Consider the following 17419-nt stretch of genomic DNA (forward strand, 5'->3'; position numbering starts at 1 on the left):
AATGATGGGAACACACACAGTTGATACATCAATACACTTAAATAAAACATGCACATTTTAGTGTTAGCCTTGTGCATATCTTCTGCTGTTTAAGCCTCATTAATAAAGCTGGTTTACTAACTCCCTTACCTGTCAATACACACAGCTATTGGCCTGTCTGTCATGGCTGACAGCATTCAAAATCACTTTAAAACAATCTGTTTTCTGTTTCTATAAACATTTAAAAAATATACAGACAGGAAAGTAAATGTTTTACTGTCTGTATATATCTGTGAAAATCAGTAAAAACGGAAAACAGTGAGTCCTACGCCATAGCAGCTGGGCCATTCCTTTTCAAACTAATCTTCTATTAGATTATTAAATACTAAATGGGCTCTTAAAATAGGATGAGCAATACATAAAGCACAGTATATTTACCTGACTTTTTGTTCTATATGCGCCAAAGTTGTTATAAGGGTCCTTCAAAGCTGCCTAAATCTGATCCATTACCAGTGATGTTGTTTTATGCTACAAGTAAGAATTTAATTTTTGTTATAGGCTACCAAACAGTTGACATGGGTAAGGGTAATCCATTACTCGGATATTTCCAGATTTAGCCAAGCCTCCAGCAGTTGCTCCTGTGTTCCGTAAGTTTTCATGGTAACAGTAACACTGGCTCATATGAGTGACCACTGTTGGGTGGTAATCTAGCTTTCAAGAGTCCTCATACTGAGTGTTTGGCTCTCAAAATCCTGCATTCATTCAAAACCTACCATTACCCATCTCGCTTGAACCATGCTATCCTACATATTTGTCACTACTGCTCCCTTACCAAACCCAGCCAATAGACATCCACTCTTTGAAAGACTATTTTCTGCGCGATTAATTCCTATACCAATTTAACAATGAACTTGAATACCTGCTTCATTCAGTGTCCTTTAATCAATTCAGGAACACCTTGAGAGAAACCTTTAATTCACCCTATCTTGTATAAACCTTTACTCCAACTGCCGCTATCCTAAGTCTTGGATCTTTTCCAGTAGTCACTGTATTAAAAGTCTCCAAATACATGAATGAACACTAATTAATTTTAAATTTGCTCTAAACACTCCTAATTCTGATTACTTTCTAGATCTTATTACCTCACTATAAACCTACTCAAAATGCTGTTTGTACTTTGAACAATCTTCTTAACCCACCTCATCCTTCAGCCTCATCACTGAGCATCAGAATTTGCCACTTAAGTCTCTTCTAAGATCTGAAAAATGTGGAGTCTCTCAATTTCTTGTAACTTGATCCAGTAATTCCTCATTCTTCTCACCCCCATAGTTCAAGTATAACCAAATTATCCTCCCTTACACTAAGCTCGGCTGCTATATTAATCCCTGTACTTAAGAGGGCAAACTCTTGTGCACCGGCTGAGCATTTCAGCCCGCACATCTTCAAACATTTGCTCTCTCCTGATGTGGTATCTCCTGCCTAACACCAGAGAAAAAGTCTCCCTCACGACCAAGATTATTCTACAGTGGTATTAATCCAAATACATACTGTGAGCACCCACACCAAATTATTAACCCACTAGACAAAATATTCCAACAATTCTAAAAAAAACTTTGTTTTTTTTATTATTCTTATTTCTTTTATCAAATGTATTTTCATAAATATACATATCTTTAAATACTTTTTTTGACATTTCCAACATAAATAATACATTCATAAATAATCACAAATAAAGAAAACAATACATTCAATCAAATCAAATAAACCCGGGAAGAGAGAAACAAAATAACATCGCAACAACCCATTAAATCCCGACTCGCACATCTCCAGACAAACCTTCACATTCATAACATATCTGGGGAATACAACTACAGAATAAAATTGTAATTGGGATGACCAAAGACAAAAACTGCACAAAAGCAGGATGTTCTCACGGCAGTGGTCGACGCGTTTCGGTGGCTGCATTCTGATGGAATGCCACCTTCATCAGAACCTGCCAGATAGAATGCCCTAAACAGGGCCACTCCACCCGGGGAGGAAAGAACACACTGAAACAATAGGTACAGCACTTTCTAAATTGATACAGACTGGTGTTTCTAAATATAGTATCCGAATATCCAACACTTCTCAGCCAGGTGCTGACACCGATCTTAGTACCTCAAGCGACTAAACCCCATGAATTGTCGCATAAATTGCCTATAGAAAGTTCAGAAGCCTCTAATCCTTGCAAATTTTGTTTTAGAGGAAACGTATATAGCGCCGGTCCATCATTGAAAAGAGGTTTTCATGCACAGGACACCAATTAACACAAAATACTTCAATGACTGAATGTTGTCCAGTATGCCTACTGCTCCTAAGTTCCCAAGATATGTCTGCTTCAATCTATAATATGCTTCAAAATGTAGCCAGATGTCCACATAAGTAGCCGCACGTAACGTCCTTACGTTAGCCTGATCAGCTAACATCCCTCTTCACCCCTCTGACAACCTACTTATGTACCATCAATGCTTACAATCTGCGGTTACCAAACCTCAACTTCGGAAACCCACCACCAGTCCATCATCTTCTATTTCAACTTCCTTTCAGTTCAAAAACCTTAGTATCGCCCACATTCCTTACCCCCACAGCCTACTCTTTATCCTTTCAATTTGGCTCTCAGACTCCGCTCTCCATTGAAACTGCACTCATCCGTGAGCCTGATTTATAACCCCTGCCTTCCACAACAATAATAATATTTCTCAACCTCTGTGGCATTTGATTCTGCCAGTCATTCTATCCTACTTTTCACACTTACTGCCCTGCTTACCTCCAATCAAGCACTCATCTTATTGTACTATCTTTATGATCGATTCTTCGCTGTATCCTGGCATTCAGCGCTTTCCCCACCAACCGATGTGGCTAATGGAGTCACACAAGGCTCACTTCTGGGTCCAGCCCTTTTATCCGTCTACACCACAAACTGTGAAGACTTGGTCTCATCCTTTTGTTTCTCGTGTAATTGTTCTGCCCACGGCACAACTTTAACATCAAATCTTTGGCCTGATGGTTGCCTCTCGCCCTCATTTGATTGCAGTTGATCCCCTCGAGCTAAACTCCTCTAAAGCTAAAAGCATTGACTTACTGATATGAGTGAAGGGATGAAAAACATCTATCGAGCACACAGCTACTTCTAGAAGTGTCTCGGTGCTAACAAGACTCATGGAACTTGCAGGCAACAGCCAGTTATGTTGAAGCAAGAAGCCATGTTTCCAGTAGCTTTCAAAACTGCTGTTCAATGTTAATTGTGTGCTATTTGGCCGGAAGCTAATGCCAGGCTTGTGCAACCCAAAAGGAGAAGGAAAAGTCACCAGTCTCCTTTTCTTTACTGACAGCCATTGCAGGGTCAAGAGACGATGGGAGATAGAAGCATGACTACGAAATTTCAGAAGTATGTGGGCAGCAGCATCTAGCACCACCTGCAGTCGCGTCATTAAAGAACCCGGTAAACCCAAGTTCAAGACATTTGCATTGTCCACTCTTGAGGTGATTAGAGCATGGACAACTGTTTTCAAGGAGTGTAGTAGCAGAAGGAAGAGAATTCTTTTAAGGCCGATTGCCGCGCAAAGCAATCCCAACCACAGCAACGACATGAGGCTGCAAAGAGCACCCACTGTCAAATTTGACTCCTAAATTCCTTGCTACTGTGGCTTGTGGAGGGGTAGGAGGCAGGGTGTCAGGCCAACAATTCCTCCACCACTCGAAATGCAAACACGCCAACAGCAACATTTCTTGGTTGTCACAATTTTGTTCCGGGTTGCTAGAGACGCATCCAGTTTAATACAGGCACTAAGCAGGTTTTAAAGGAATACTGTGCTGTAGATGGTCCATTCTCAAAAGAGAGGAAATGAGACATAGAAGCACCCATTAAATAAGTTTGTTTCCCTCACGATGCACTTACCCCAGGGCACCTGGCCCTAAGTGTGCATTGAGCCTGACAGGAGCAATAAACCCTTTCTTACTATGATACCCTGTGCCTCCTGATTAGTAGAGAATGTTCTCTCAACTTCTTTAACGTGGCTAGCCCATTACTCTTCTCACATCTTGGGCTGGGCAGAGTGCTGCAGCAGTTTGTTGTTCGGCCGGCCTCGCCTTACACTCCTGGACAGGGTTCTAAACATTGCCAGCAGGACCCTCTACAGTCTCCCCAGGCACGAACACTACCTCTTCCTGTGTTCTTTATGAATTATAGTTTGTGATTTACGTGATTTGAGTTGCCTATGTTTATGTAAATTTGATTTTCATTTCCGTGCCTCAGGAATTGACGTTGTTAGCGGGGGGTTCCCTTTTTCCTATACTACACACCCTACCTCTTTCCATCATCACCAAATTGTCTGGCTGTTAGAAAAACCTTGTGCCAACTACTAGTCTTCAAGGTTTGGTTTGTTGATCCATAATGGGCCACTACACAAGGAAATGTAAACCTTGGTTTTACTCCTAAACCTTCATCATCTGAATCACAGTTGAGCTCTTAGTACCTGCTTGGTCCACACTGTTGCAATCAGCTCTCTCCAGATCTCCCTTCATCTTCTCATTTTCCGCCTTCAAGGCTGCTCTGAAGATGCATATCTCAATTAAACCTCAAAGCAGTCATTATATCCTGAGGGCTCATCTCCCACTTTCCCTAATCCTCAAGTAACGAGGATATGATGTCTGTATGTTGAATGTCATTCATGTCTCTGTACTACCCCATAATGGTTATTGACTTTGGGTCTTATGCACAAAAAATCCTAAATATTTATCACCCAACCTGATTCTAGTCTCCTATAGGTTTCTTTTTTAAATTGATTCTTGTTGCTCTGATAAATGCCCCGTACGAGGAGAAGCATGACGAAAATTGAAATTTTGAGATGACAATATTTCAGTGTTTATTGTGGCATTTCATGAGCATTTGTTCTCGTCCGTTGTTCCAGAATTTGAATGTGGAGAGGACTGCACTTAGTTATTCACTTAGCCATATAAAAACTTTAGAGCCTCCCAGACAATCATGGGTCTCCCCTTTCTGACGTTCAGACTCAGGGGCCTCATAGGTCATGATAGTCTTGAGGGTCCTGCATGAGGCTGCTCTAGTCTTCTTCAGCCATACATTTGCCCACTGAACAGTAATGTGTCTCTTGCGCTCTTATTTACTTTAACCCCCTTGTCCCCTCCAAAGCAAGCAGCACCACATCTACATAGCAATACTTTCCTGACGTGCTTCATTAAAACTTATTTTCGGATGAGCTCTGAGCAGCGGCCTTCCTCCCTATCCTTATGATCTAAAAACACACCTTCAAGTGAGGAACACCCCGCACACCCTTCACTCCACCACCCCACCCAGCTACCATCCAAAACCGTGCAGGATCGTGCAAGCTATATTACTTGAACCCTATGTGTGATTATAAATTGCTGCCTGTATCCTTCTTGTTGGTGTCTGTCTCTTACACACAAGATCAATCACATTCTCCATCACCTCTTTGTGCTTCTCAGAACTGTATAGGTCTCCTACCCTTCTTGATGTATCCATACACGTCCCTTATCGAAATGGTTTTACCTGTTTGACACCAACTATTGAACAACCAGGGTATGCCTCTGTAAAGCTATTGTCCTTTCATGGTTGGAAGGAGAAACTTGTGTCCAGAGATTAGTATTGGGCATTTAATGCTTGGTCAGTGCGCTCAAGCTCACCTAGGGCTGTACTGGTTTTGGGTGATTGCTCACTGCTCTCCATCGCACCAAGAGCTGTTCAGGTTTTGGTTGCTTGGTCAGTGCTGTCCAGCTCACCAAGAGCTGCACAGGGGTTTAAGTCCTTGGTCGGTGCTCTCCAGCTCACTAAGAGCTGTTCGGGTTTTGGGTGCTTGGTTAGTTCGCTCCAGCTCCCAAGAGCGGTTCAGGTTTTGGGTGCTTGGTTAGTTCGCTCCAGCTCCCAAGAGCGGTTCAGGTTTTGGGTGCTTGGTTAGTTCGCTCCAGCTCCCAAGAGCGGTTCAGGTTTTGGGTGCTTGGTTAGTTCGCTCCAGCTTCCAAGAGCGGTTCAGGTTTTGGGTGCTTGGTTAGTTCGCTCCAGCTCCCAAGAGCTGTTCAGGTTTTGGGTGCTTGGTTAGTTCGCTCCAGCTCCCAAGAGCGGTTCAGGTTTTGGGTGCTTGGTTAGTTCGCTCCAGCTCCCAAGAGCTGTTCAGGTTTTGGGTGCTTGGTTAGTTCGCTCCAGCTCCCAAGAGCGGTTCAGGTTTTGGGTGCTTGGTTAGTTCGCTCCAGCTCCCAAGAGCGGTTCAGGTTTTGGGTGCTTGGTTAGTTCGCTCCTGCTCCCAAGAGCGGTTCAGGTTTTGGTTGCGTGGTCCATGCTCTCCAGCTCATCAAGAGCTGTTCAGGTTTTGAGCGCTTGCTCACTGCTCTTTAGCTCACAAAGAGTTGTACAGGTTGTGATTGCTTGGTTGCTGCTGTTCAGAGCTCCAAGAGCTGTACAGGGTTATAGTTCTTGCGATCCCGAGCACACCAAGAGCTGCACAGGGGTTTAAGTCCTTGGTCAGTGCTCTCCAGCTCACCAAGAGCTGTACAGGTTATGGACGCTTGGTCGGTGCTCTGGAGCTCCCCATGAGCTGCACAGGGTTTTATGTTCCTGGTCAGTGCTCTCCAACTCACCAAGAGCTGCTCAGATTTTGGTTGCTTGGTCAGTGCTCTCCAGCTCACCAAGAGCTGCTCAGGGTTGCATGTTCTTGGTCAGTGCTCTCCAGCTCACCAGAGCTGCACATGGGTTTAGGTTCTTGGTCAGTGCTCGCCACCTCTCCAAGAGCTGATCAGGTTTTGGTTGCTTGGTCAGTGCTGTCCAGATCACCAAGAGCTGCACATGGGTTTCGGTTCTTGGTCAGTGCTCTCCAGCTCACCGAGAGCTGCACATGGGTTTAGGTTATTGGTCAGTGCTCTCCAGATCACCAAGAGCTTCTCAGGTTTTGCTTGTTTGGTCAGTGCTCTCCAAATCACCAAGAGCTGCTCAGGTTTTGCTTGTTTGGTCACTGCTCTCCAAATCACCAAGAGCTGTTCAGGTTGTGGTTGCTTGGTCAGTGCTCTCCAGCTCACCAAGAGCTGCTCATGTTTTGGTTGCTTGGTCAGTGCTCTCCAGCTCTCCAGGAGCTGCACAGGTTTTGGTTGCTTGGTCAGTGCTATCCAGATCACCTAGAGCTGCTCAGGTTTTGGTTGCTTGGTCAGTGCTCTCCAGATCACCTAGAGCTGCACATGGGTTTAGGTTCTTGGTCAGTCCTCTCCAGCTCACCAAGAGCTGCACATGTTTCGGGTGCTTAGTCAGTGCTCTCCAGCTCACCAAGAGCTGATCAGGGTTTGGTTGCTTGGTCAGTGCTCTCCAACTCACCAAGAGCTGTTCACGTTTTGGTTGCTTGGTCAGTGCTCTCCAGCTCTCCAAGAGCTGCTCAGGGTTGTATGTTCTTGGTCAGTGCTCTCCAGCTCTCCAAGAGCTGCTCAGTGTTTTATGTTCTTGGTCAGTGCTCTCCAGATCTCCAAGAGCTGTTCAGGTTTTGGTTGCTTGGTCAGTACTCTCCAGCTCTCCAAGAGCTGCTCAGGTTTTGGTTGCTTGGTCAGTGCTCTCCAGATCACCAAGAGCTGCTCAGGTTTTGGTTGCTTGGTCAGTGCTCTCCAGCTCTCCAAGAGCTGTTCAGGTTTTGGGTGCTTGGTTAGTGCTCTCCAGATCACCAAGAGCTGCACATGGGTTTCGGTTCTTGGTCAGTGCTCTCCAGCTCACCAAGAGCTGCTCAGGTTTTGGTTGTTTGGTCAGTGCTCTCCAGATCACCAAGAGTTGCACATAGGTTTAGGTTCTTGGTCAGTGTTCTCCAGCTCACCAAGAGCTGCTCATGTTTTGGTTGCTTGGTCAGTGCTCTCCAGCTCACCAAGAGCTGATCAGGTTTTAGTTGTTTGGTCAGTGCTTTCCAGCTCACCAACAGCTGTTCAAGTTTTGGTTGCTTGGTCAGTGCTGTCCAGCTCTCCAAGACCTGCTCAGGGTTTTATGTTCTTGTTCCGTGCGCTCCAGCTCACCAAGAGCTGCTCAGGGTTGCATGTTCTTGGTCAGTGCTCTCCAGCTCACCAAGAGCTGCACATGGGTTTAGGTTCATGGTCAGTGCTCTCCAGATCACCAAGAGCTGCTCAGGTTTTGCTTGTTTGGTCAGTGCTCTACAGATCTCCAAGAGCTGTGCAGGTTTTGGTTGCTTGGTCAGTGCTCTCCAGATCACCAAGAGCTGCACATGGGTTTAGGTTCTTGGTCAGTGCTCTCCGGATCACCAAGAGCTGCACATGAGTTTAGGTTCTTGGTCAGTGCTCTCCAGCTCTCCAAGAGCTGCTCAGGGCTTTATGTTTTTGGTCAGTGCTCTCCAGATCACCAAGAGCTGCTCACGTTTTGGTTGTTTGGTCAGTGCTCTCCACCTCTCCAAGAGCTGCTCAAGTTTTGGTTGCTTGGTCAGTGCTCTCCAGATCACCAAGAGCTGCACATGGGTTTAGGTTCTTGGTCAGTGCTCTCCAGCTCACCAAGAGCTGCTCAGGTTTTGGTTGTTTGGTCAGTGCTCTCCAGATCACCAAGAGCTGCTCAGGTTTTGTTTGTTTGGTCAGTGCTCTCCAGCTCACCTAGAGCTGTTCATGTATTGGTTGTTTGGTCAGTGCTCTCCAGATCACCAAGAGCTGCTCAGGTTTTGGTTGCTTGGTCAGTGCTCTCCAGCTCTCCAAAAGCTGCTCAGGTTTTGGTTGCTTGGTCAGTGCTCTCCAACAGCTGTTCAGGTTTTGGTTGCTTGGTCCGTGCTGTCCAGCTCTCCAAGACCTGCGCAGGGTTTTATGTTCTTGGTCAGTGCTCTCCAGCTCACCAAGAGCTGCACACGGGTTTAGGTTCTTGGTCAGTGCTCTCCAGCTCACCAAGAGCTGCACATGGGTTTAGGTTCTTGGTCAGTGCTCTCCAACTCACCAAGAGCTGCACAGGTTTTGGTTGCTTGGTCAGTGCTCTCCAGATCACCAAGACCTGCTCAGGGTTTTATGTTCTTGGTCAATGCTCTCCAGCTCACCAAGAGCTGCTCAGGGTTGCATGTTCTTGGTCAGTGCTCTCCAGCTCACCAAGAGCTGCACATGGGTTTAGGTTCTTGGTCAGTGCTCTCCAGCTCACCAAGAGCTGCTCAGGTTTTGGTTGCTTGGTCAGTGCTCTCCAGCTCACCAGGAGCTGCACAGGTTTTGGTTGCTTGGTCAGCGCTCTCCAGATCACCAAGAGCTGCACATGGGTTTAGGTTCTTGGTCAGTGCTCTCCAGCTCACCAAGAGCTGCACATGGGTTTAGGTTCTTGGTCAGTGCTCTCCAGGTCACCAAGAGCTGCTCAGGTTTTGGTTGCTTGGTCAGTGCTCTCCAAGTAACCAAAACCTGTGCAGCTCCTGGTGAGCTGGAGAGCACTGACCAAGAACCTAAACCCATGTGCACCTCTTGGTGAGCTGGAGAGCACTGACCAAGCAACCAAAACCTGTGCAGCTCCTGGTGAGCTGGTCAGCGCTCTCCAGCTCACCAAGAGCTGCACATGGGTTTAGGTTCTTGGTCAGTGCTCTCCAGGTCACCAAGAGCTGCTCAGGTTTTGGTTGCTTGGTCAGTGCTCTCCAGCTCACCAAGAGCTGCTCAGGTTTTGGTTGCTTGGTCAGTGCTCTCCAGCTCACCAAGAGCTGTTCACGTTTTGGTTCCTTGGTCAGTACTCTCCAGATCACCAAGAGCTGCACATGGGGTTTAGGTTCTTGGTCAGTGCTCTCTAGCTCACCAAGAGCTGCACATGGGTTTAGGTTCTAGGTCAGTGCTCTCCGGATCACCAAGAGCTGCACATGGGTTTAGGTTCTTGGTCAGTGCTCTCTAGCTCACCAAGAGCTGCACATGGGTTTAGGTTCTTGGTCAGTGCTCTCCAGCTCACCAAGAGCCGCTCAGGTTTTGGTTGTTTGGTCGAGGCTCTCCAGCTGACCTAGAGCTGCTCACGTTTTGGTTGCTTGGTCAGTGCTCTCCAGCTCTCCAAGAGCTGCTCAGGTTTTGGTTGTGTGGTCAGTGCTCTCCAGCTCACCAAGAGCTGCTCAGGTTTTGGTTGTTTGGTCAGTGCTCTCCAGATCACCAAGAGCTGCTCAGGTTTTGGTTGCTTGGTCAGTGCTCTCCAGCTCACCAAGAGCTGCACATGGGTTTAGGTTCTTGGTCAGTGCTCTCCAGCTCACCAAGAGCTGCACATGGGTTTAGGTTCTTGGTCAGTGCTCTCCAGCTCACCAAGAGCTGCACATGGGTTTAGGTTCTTGGTCAGTGCTCTCCAGATCACCAAGAGCTGCTCAGGTTTTGGTTGCTTGGTTAGTGCTCTCCAGCTCACCAAGAGCTGCACATGGGTTTAGGTTCTTGGTCAGTGCTCTCCAAATCACCAAGAGCTGCACATGGGTTTAGGTTCTTGGTCAGTGCTCTCCAGGTCACCAAGAGCTGCTCAGGTTTTGGTTGCTTGGTCAGTGCTCTCCAAGTAACCAAAACCTGTGCAGCTCCTGGTGAGCTGGAGAGCACTGACCAAGAACCTAAACCCATGTGCACCTCTTGGTGAGCTGGAGAGCACTGACCAAGCAACCAAAACCTGTGCAGCTCCTGGTGAGCTGGTCAGTGCTCTCCAGCTCACCAAGAGCTACACATGGGTTTAGGTTCTTGGTCAGTGCTCTCCAGCTCACCAAGAGCTGTTCACGTTTTGGTTCCTTGGTCAGTGCTCTCCAGCTCACCAAGAGCTGCACATGGGTTTAGGTTCTTGGTCAGTGCTCTCCGGATCACCAAGAGCTGCACATGGGTTTAGGTTCTTGGTCAGTGCTCTCCAGCTCACCAAGAGCCGCTCAGGTTTTGGTTGTTTGGTCAGTGCTCTCCAGATCACCAAGAGCTGCTCATGTTTTGGTTGTTTGGTCAGTGCTCTCCAGATCACCAAGAGCTGCTCATGTTTTGGTTGCTTGGTCAGTGCTCTCCAGCTCACCAAGAGCTGCACATGGGTTTAGGTTCTTGGTCAGTGCTCTCCAGCTCACCAAGAGCTGCACATGGGTTTAGGTCCTTGGTCAGTACTCTCCAGATCACCAAGAGCTGCTCAGGTTTTGGTTGTTTGGTCAGTGCTCTCCAGATCACCAAGAGCTGCTCAGGTTTTGGTTGCTTGGTCAGTGCTCTCCAGCTCACCAAGAGCTGCACATGGGTTTAGGTTCTTGGTCAGTGCTCTCCTGCTCACCAAGAGTTGCTCAGGTTTTTGTTGCTTGGTCGAGGCTCTCCAGCTGACCTAGAGCTGCTCACGTTTTGGTTGCTTGGTCAGTGCTCTCCAGCTCACCAGGAGCTGCACAGGTTTTGGTTGCTTCGTTAGTGCTCTCCAGCTCACCAAGAGCTGCTCAGGGTTTTATGTTCTGTGTCAGTGCTCTCCAACTCACCAAGAGCTGCTCAGGTTTTGGTTGCTTGGTCAGTGCTCTCCAGCTCACCAAGAGCTGTTCACCTTTTGGTTGCTTGGTCAGTGCTCTCCAGCTCACTAAGAGCTGTTCAGGTTTTGGTTGCTTGGTCAGTGCTATCCAATCGCTGCTCACGTTTTGGTTGCTTGGTCAGTGCTCTCCAGCGCTCCAATCGCTGCTCAGGTTTTGGTTGCTTGGTCAGTGCTCTCCAGCTCACCAAGAGCTGTTCAGGTTTTGGTTACTTGGTCAGTGCTGTCCAGCTCTCCAAGAGCTGCTCAGGGTTTTATGTTCATGGTCAGTGCTCTCCAGATCTCCAAGAGCTGTTCAGGTTTTGGTTGCTTGGTCAGTGCTCTCCAGCTCTCCAAGAGCTGCTCAGGTTTTGGTTGCTTGGTCAGTGCTCTCCAGATCACCAAGAGCTGCACATGGGTTTAGGTTCTTGGTCAGTGCTCTCCAGCTCACCAAGAGCTGCACATGGGTTTAGGTTCTTGGTCAGTGCTCTCCAGCTCACCAAGAGCTGCTCAGGTCTTGGTTGTTTGGTCAGTGCTCTCCAGATCACCAAGAGCTGCACATGGGTTTATTTTCTTGGTCCGTGCCCTCCAGCTCACCAAGAGCTGCTCAGGGTTGCATGGTCTTGGTCAGTGCTCTCCAGCTCACCAAGAGCTGCACATGGGTTTAGGTTCTTGGTCAGTGCTCTCCAGATCACCAAGAGCTGCTCAGGTTTTGGTTGTGTGGTCAGTGCTCTCCTGATCTCCAAGAGCTGTTCAGGTTTTGGTTGCTTGGTCAGTGCTCTCCAGCTCACCAAGAGCTGCTCATGTTTTGGTTGCTTGGTCAGTGCTCTCCAGATCACCAAGAGCTGCACATGGGTTTAGGTTCTTGGTCAGTGCTCTCCAACTCACAAAGAGCTGCACAGGTTTTGGTTGCTTGGTCAGTGCTCTCCAGATCACCAAGACCTGCTCAGGGTTTTATGTTCTTGGTCAGTGCTCTCCAGCTCACCAAGAGCTGCTCAGGGTTTTATGTGCTTGGTCGGTGCTCTCAAGATCAGCAAGAGCTGCACACGGGTTTTATGTTCTTGGTCAGTGCTCTCCAGCTCACCGAGAGCTGTTGAGGTTTTGGTTGCTTGGTCAGTGCTCTCCTGCTCACCAAGAGCTGTACAAGTTTTGATTGCTTGGTCAGTGCTCTTCAGCTCCCCAAGAGCTGCTCCGGTTTTGGTTGCTTGGTCTGTGCTCTCCAGCTCACCAAGAGCTATACCGGTTTTGGGTGCTTGGTCGGTGCTCTCCAGCTCCCCAAGAGCTGTACAGGGGTTGGTTGCTTGGTCAGTGCTCTCCTGCTCACCAAGAGCTGTACAAGTTTTGGTTGCTTGGTCAGTGCTCTCCAGCTCACCGAGAGCTGTACCGGTTTTGGGTGCTTGGTCGGTGCTGTGCAGCTCCCCAAGAGCTGTACAGGGGTTGGTTGCTTGGTCAGTGCTCTCCTGCTCACCAAGAGCTGTACAAGTTTTGGTTGCTTGGTCATTGCTCTCCAGCTCACCAAGAGCTGCTCAGATTTTGGTTGCTTGGTCAGTACTCTCCAGCTCAGCAAGAGCTGTACCGGTTTTGGGTGCTTGGTCAGTGCTCTTCAGCTCCCCAAGAGCTGCTCCGGTTTTGGTTGCTTGGTCCGTGCTCTCCAGCTCCCCAAGAGCTGCTCCGGTTTTGGTTGCTTGGTCCGTGCTCTCCAGCTCACCAAGAGCTGTACCGGTTTTGGGTGCTTGGTCGGTGCTCTCCAGCTCCCCAAGAGCTGTACAGGGGTTGGTTGCTTGGTCAGTGCTCTCCTGCTCACCAAGAGCTGTACAAGTTTTGGTTGCTTGGTCAGTGCTCTCCAGCTCACCGAGAGCTGTACCGGTTTTGGGTGTTTGGTCGGTGCTGTCCAGCTCCCCAAGAGCTGTACAGGGGTTGGTTGCTTGGTCAGTGCTCTCCAGCTCACCAAGAGCTGCTCAGGTTTTGGTTGCTTGGTCAGTGCTCTCCAGCTCACCAAGAGCTGCTCAGATTTTGGTTGCTTGGTCAGTACTCTCCAGCTTAGCAAGAGCTGTACCGGTTTTGGGTGCTTGGTCGGTGCTTTCCAGCTCACCAAGAGCTGCTCAGATTTTGGTTGCTTGGTCCGTGCTCTCCAGCTCACCAAGAGCTGTACCGGTTTTGGGTGCTTGGTCGGTGCTCTCCAGCACCCCAAGAGCTGTACAGGGGTTGGTTGCTTGGTCAGTGCTCTCCTGCTCACCAAGAGCTGTACAAGTTTTGGTTGCTTGGTCAGTGCTCTCCAGCTCACCGAGAGCTGTACCGGTTTTGGGTGCTTGGTCGGTGCTGTCCAGCTCCCCAAGAGCTGTACAGGGGTTGGTTGCTTGGTCAGTGCTCTCCTGCTCACCAAGAGCTGTACAAGTTTTGGTTGCTTGGTCATTGCTCTCCAGCTCACCAAGAGCTGCTCAGATTTTGGTTGCTTGGTCAGTACTCTCCAGCTCAGCAAGAGCTGTACCGGTTTTGGGTGTTTGGTCAGTGCTCTCCAGCTCCCCAAGAGCTGCTCCGGTTTTGGTTGCTTGGTCCGTGCTCTCCAGCTCCCCAAGAGCTGCTCCGGTTTTGGTTGCTTGGTCCGTGCTCTCCAGCTCACCAAGAGCTGTACCGGTTTTGGGTGCTTGGTCGGTGCTCTCCAGCTCCCCAAGAGCTGTACAGGGGTTGGTTGCTTGGTCAGTGCTCTCCTGCTGAGGTGGATAAGTGTGGCTCACTGGTTAGAGGAGGCAGACCCGGACGCTGCGATCAGACCCGGGACCAGGGTTCAATTCCTGACGCGGCAGGGTCTTGATCCCAAAATGTCCACGGACTCGGTAATTCTCGCTTCGGTGCCTACTCGAATCACAGGTTCACACTCTGCAACTCTGGGCAATAGCTTGCTTAATCTCCACTACGGCCCCCCGCGGCGGGATGCCTGGCTTTCACCTTGGGGATACCCAGTAGGGGCTATCTCACAGGGAAAAACCAGGACGGGTTCCCAATGCAAAGCGCTTTGAGACCTGGCGGTGATATTGCGCTATATAATCATCCATCCATCACCAAGAGCTGTACAAGTTTTGGTTGCTTGGTCAGTGCTCTCCAGCTCACCGAGAGCTGTACCGGTTTTGGGTGCTTGGTCGGTGCACTCCAGCTCACCAAGAGCTGCTCAGATTTTGGTTGCTTGGTCAGTACTCTCCAGCTCAGCAAGAGCTGTACCGGTTTTGGGTGCTTGGTCGGTGCTGTCCAGCTCCCCAAGAGCTGTACAGGGGTTGGTTGCTTGGTCAGTGCTCTCCAGCTCACCAAGAGCTGCTCAGATTTTGGTTGCTTGGTCAGTACTCTCCAGCTCACCAAGAGCTGTACCGGTTTTGGGTGCTTGGTCGGTGCTCTCCAGCTCACCAAGAGCTGTACCGGTTTTGGGTGCTTGGTCGGTGCTGTCCAGCTCCCCAAGAGCTGTACAGGGGTTGGTTGCTTGGTCATTGCTCTCCAGCTCACCAAGAGCTGCTCAGATTTTGGTTGCTTGGTCAGTACTCTCCAGCTCGGCAAGAGCTGTACCGGTTTTGGGTGCTTGGTCGGTGCTCTCCAGCTCAGCAAGAGCTGCTCAGATTTTGGTTGCTTGGTCAGTACTCTCCAGCTCGGCAAGAGCTGTACCGGTTTTGGGTGCTTGGTCGGTGCTCTCCAGCTCAGCAAGAGCTGTACCGGTTTTGGTTGCTTGGTCAGTGGTCTCCAGCTCACCAGGAGCTGCACAGGTTTTCAGTGCTTGCAGTCCCCAGCTCACTAAGAGCTCCACATTTTTGGCACATCCACCCACACTGGTAAAGAAGCGAGAGGCATTGCTTGTGGAATACCGGTAATTTGTTGCGAATTCAATCCATAAATTTTGCCTTGTTATTGGCTGCTGTCCAACGCCCGAGGTTGTTGCTGTTGTGCAATGTGACTCAGGGCTTGTAAAAAGTCTGGAATATGTGCTGACAAGAGTGCTCAGTAGGTTAAAGGCGTACAGCTATCATCTGCTGTAATCTGTTTCACAAGTTGGACTCCCGCGAAGGCCAAGTCGGCCATCTTTTCTACTGAGCTCATTTCATTTAGAACCAATAAATTGGGTAACTGCAGCAATTGGCATTGACGGTGCTTAGAAATGTCAGAAGTGCTTTATTAAACGCTATATTAAACACGTTGTTATAATCCTCATTATTATTGCTAATTCTTGGGGGCTCTGGTCTTGCTGGTCATTTCTTCCCCCTCTTCTGTCCTGCCCCAGATGGTGCTGTATTTTGTGATGGACATTCTGAAGGATCTGCCTGGGCTGCCGGGGCTGTTTGTCGCCTGCCTCTTCAGTGGCGCACTCAGGTAAGTGCATGTTGGCTTTGTGTTCTCTCTGGGGGCCCCCTAGGCATCAGGGAGGTTCATTAGAGGCAGTGGGGATAGCAGCTGTAACCTTGACCTGACCTTCAGTATCTCTGCCCAGGCCTTAGGAGTCATGACACAGAAGCATGGACACAAAATAAGCAGAGCTATTAAAATCCTGCTCGCCTTTTGTCTACCTCTAGATGAGGCTGCAGAGCAACCTTATGGTGTAATTGGGGTCAAAGGAGCGGGATGTCATTTCTCATGCCCCAGCTTTAAAGTGAACCAAGACCACTCCCTCCCTCCCATCTCCCCCTCCCCATGCTCGACATTACCAGCTAGTGATATGGGAAGTCATTGAAACGTTGCAGGAACAATGTTTCACCTCCAAGGTTAACACCTGATCCTCTAACACTATTGTGTGTGCTGGGTACAGGCGTTTGGTGTATTTTGAGAGGCCGGTGTGACATGATGCTAAGGACAAGTTTCCAAAGGGGCTGTGTCCAGGTCGCTGAAAGCGCATAACGTCTTGCAGGAATTGGAGCCATTCTTGATGCCATGCATAGGGGCTGAGGGTGACATACGCTTGAATGTTTACTACACCTTTGTCACTTTACCTGGTGCTCCAATAAGGGTGAAGGCGTCTCTCACAAGGGGTACTGAGGGAGACAAAACTGTATCTCTATACACTAGTACAATAGTTAATAATACAAGTCCTCACCCTCGGACCCTGCATACATCAAGGGCGATCTCCCTCTGGACTCCCTTGTGGTCCATGCAGCCGGCAAATTTGGTAATGCCCAGTGCACTAGACACGCCCTCAGCAGACAAGGAGTGTAGGAAGGTCAATGTGACCGATAGCATAGTTGCAGCAGTGCTTAATCCTTTGGTGCATTGTCAATTCCATTGGCCTGCTCTCCAAGTTTAACCGGGCACACTGGGATGAAATGGAGGAGCTCCTCCAACACCTCCCAGACCAGTACAAAAAACAAGCAATCCGCTTGTTTCTGAGGGTAAACTTATTTCCAACACCATCATTCGGTGTGCCCTGGATGCCACTGACACTGTGGAGCATGTTATGCTGCCTTCAGTGTCACCGCAGCCCCCAGCGTGTTCATAAAGTGCATTGCCATGGTAGTCACTCATCTCAGGAGGTCCGGCATTCACATGTTCCCTTATTTGGATGACTGGATGATCAAGTGCACAAATGAGCGACAGTGCCTGGCCATACTCGGGCCACCATAGACCTAATGCACAATCTAGGGTTTACTGTCAGCAAGGTAAAGGCATACTTTCAGCCCCTTTAGTTTCAAACTTCTTAGGGACAGTCCCAACACAGTCACCAGAACAGCTGATACCAGCCTAGTAAGAGACCTAGCTTTTAAATCTTTACTGCCTCTTTTTCAGCCATATCACCAGCTGATGGTAAGGACTGTCATGCGCTTCATTGGCATGATGGGCTCCTGTATTACCATAATCCCTCACTCCTGGTACACATGCGCCCATTGGAGGAGTGCTTAGCTGCACAGTGGTCATCAGCAGAGGGCCACTGGGAAAATCTAGTGTAGAACCCATCACTCTCTGCAGTGTTGAAACAGCAGCAATCTGTTCCAAGGCCGGTCCTTTCTCAACGCA

The 17419-nt window shown here is 48.8% G+C and overlaps 1 protein-coding gene across 13 annotated transcripts in view; it reads left to right on the forward strand.

Moving 5' to 3' along the window:
* Positions 1–17419, forward strand: part of SLC5A6 (solute carrier family 5 member 6) — a 383801-nt gene that overhangs the window by 146468 nt on the left and 219914 nt on the right. For all 13 annotated transcript variants that reach the window (XM_078650001.1, XM_078650008.1, XM_078650013.1 and 10 more), the window contains exon 9: positions 15699–15787. In XM_078650001.1, the coding sequence (XP_078506127.1) occupies positions 15699–15787 (89 nt within the window). The remainder of the gene's footprint in view (positions 1–15698; positions 15788–17419) is intronic.

This window comes from Lissotriton helveticus, chromosome 6 (genome assembly GCF_964261635.1).
Source record: "Lissotriton helveticus chromosome 6, aLisHel1.1, whole genome shotgun sequence".
NCBI classification, from domain to species: Eukaryota; Metazoa; Chordata; class Amphibia; order Caudata; family Salamandridae; genus Lissotriton; species Lissotriton helveticus.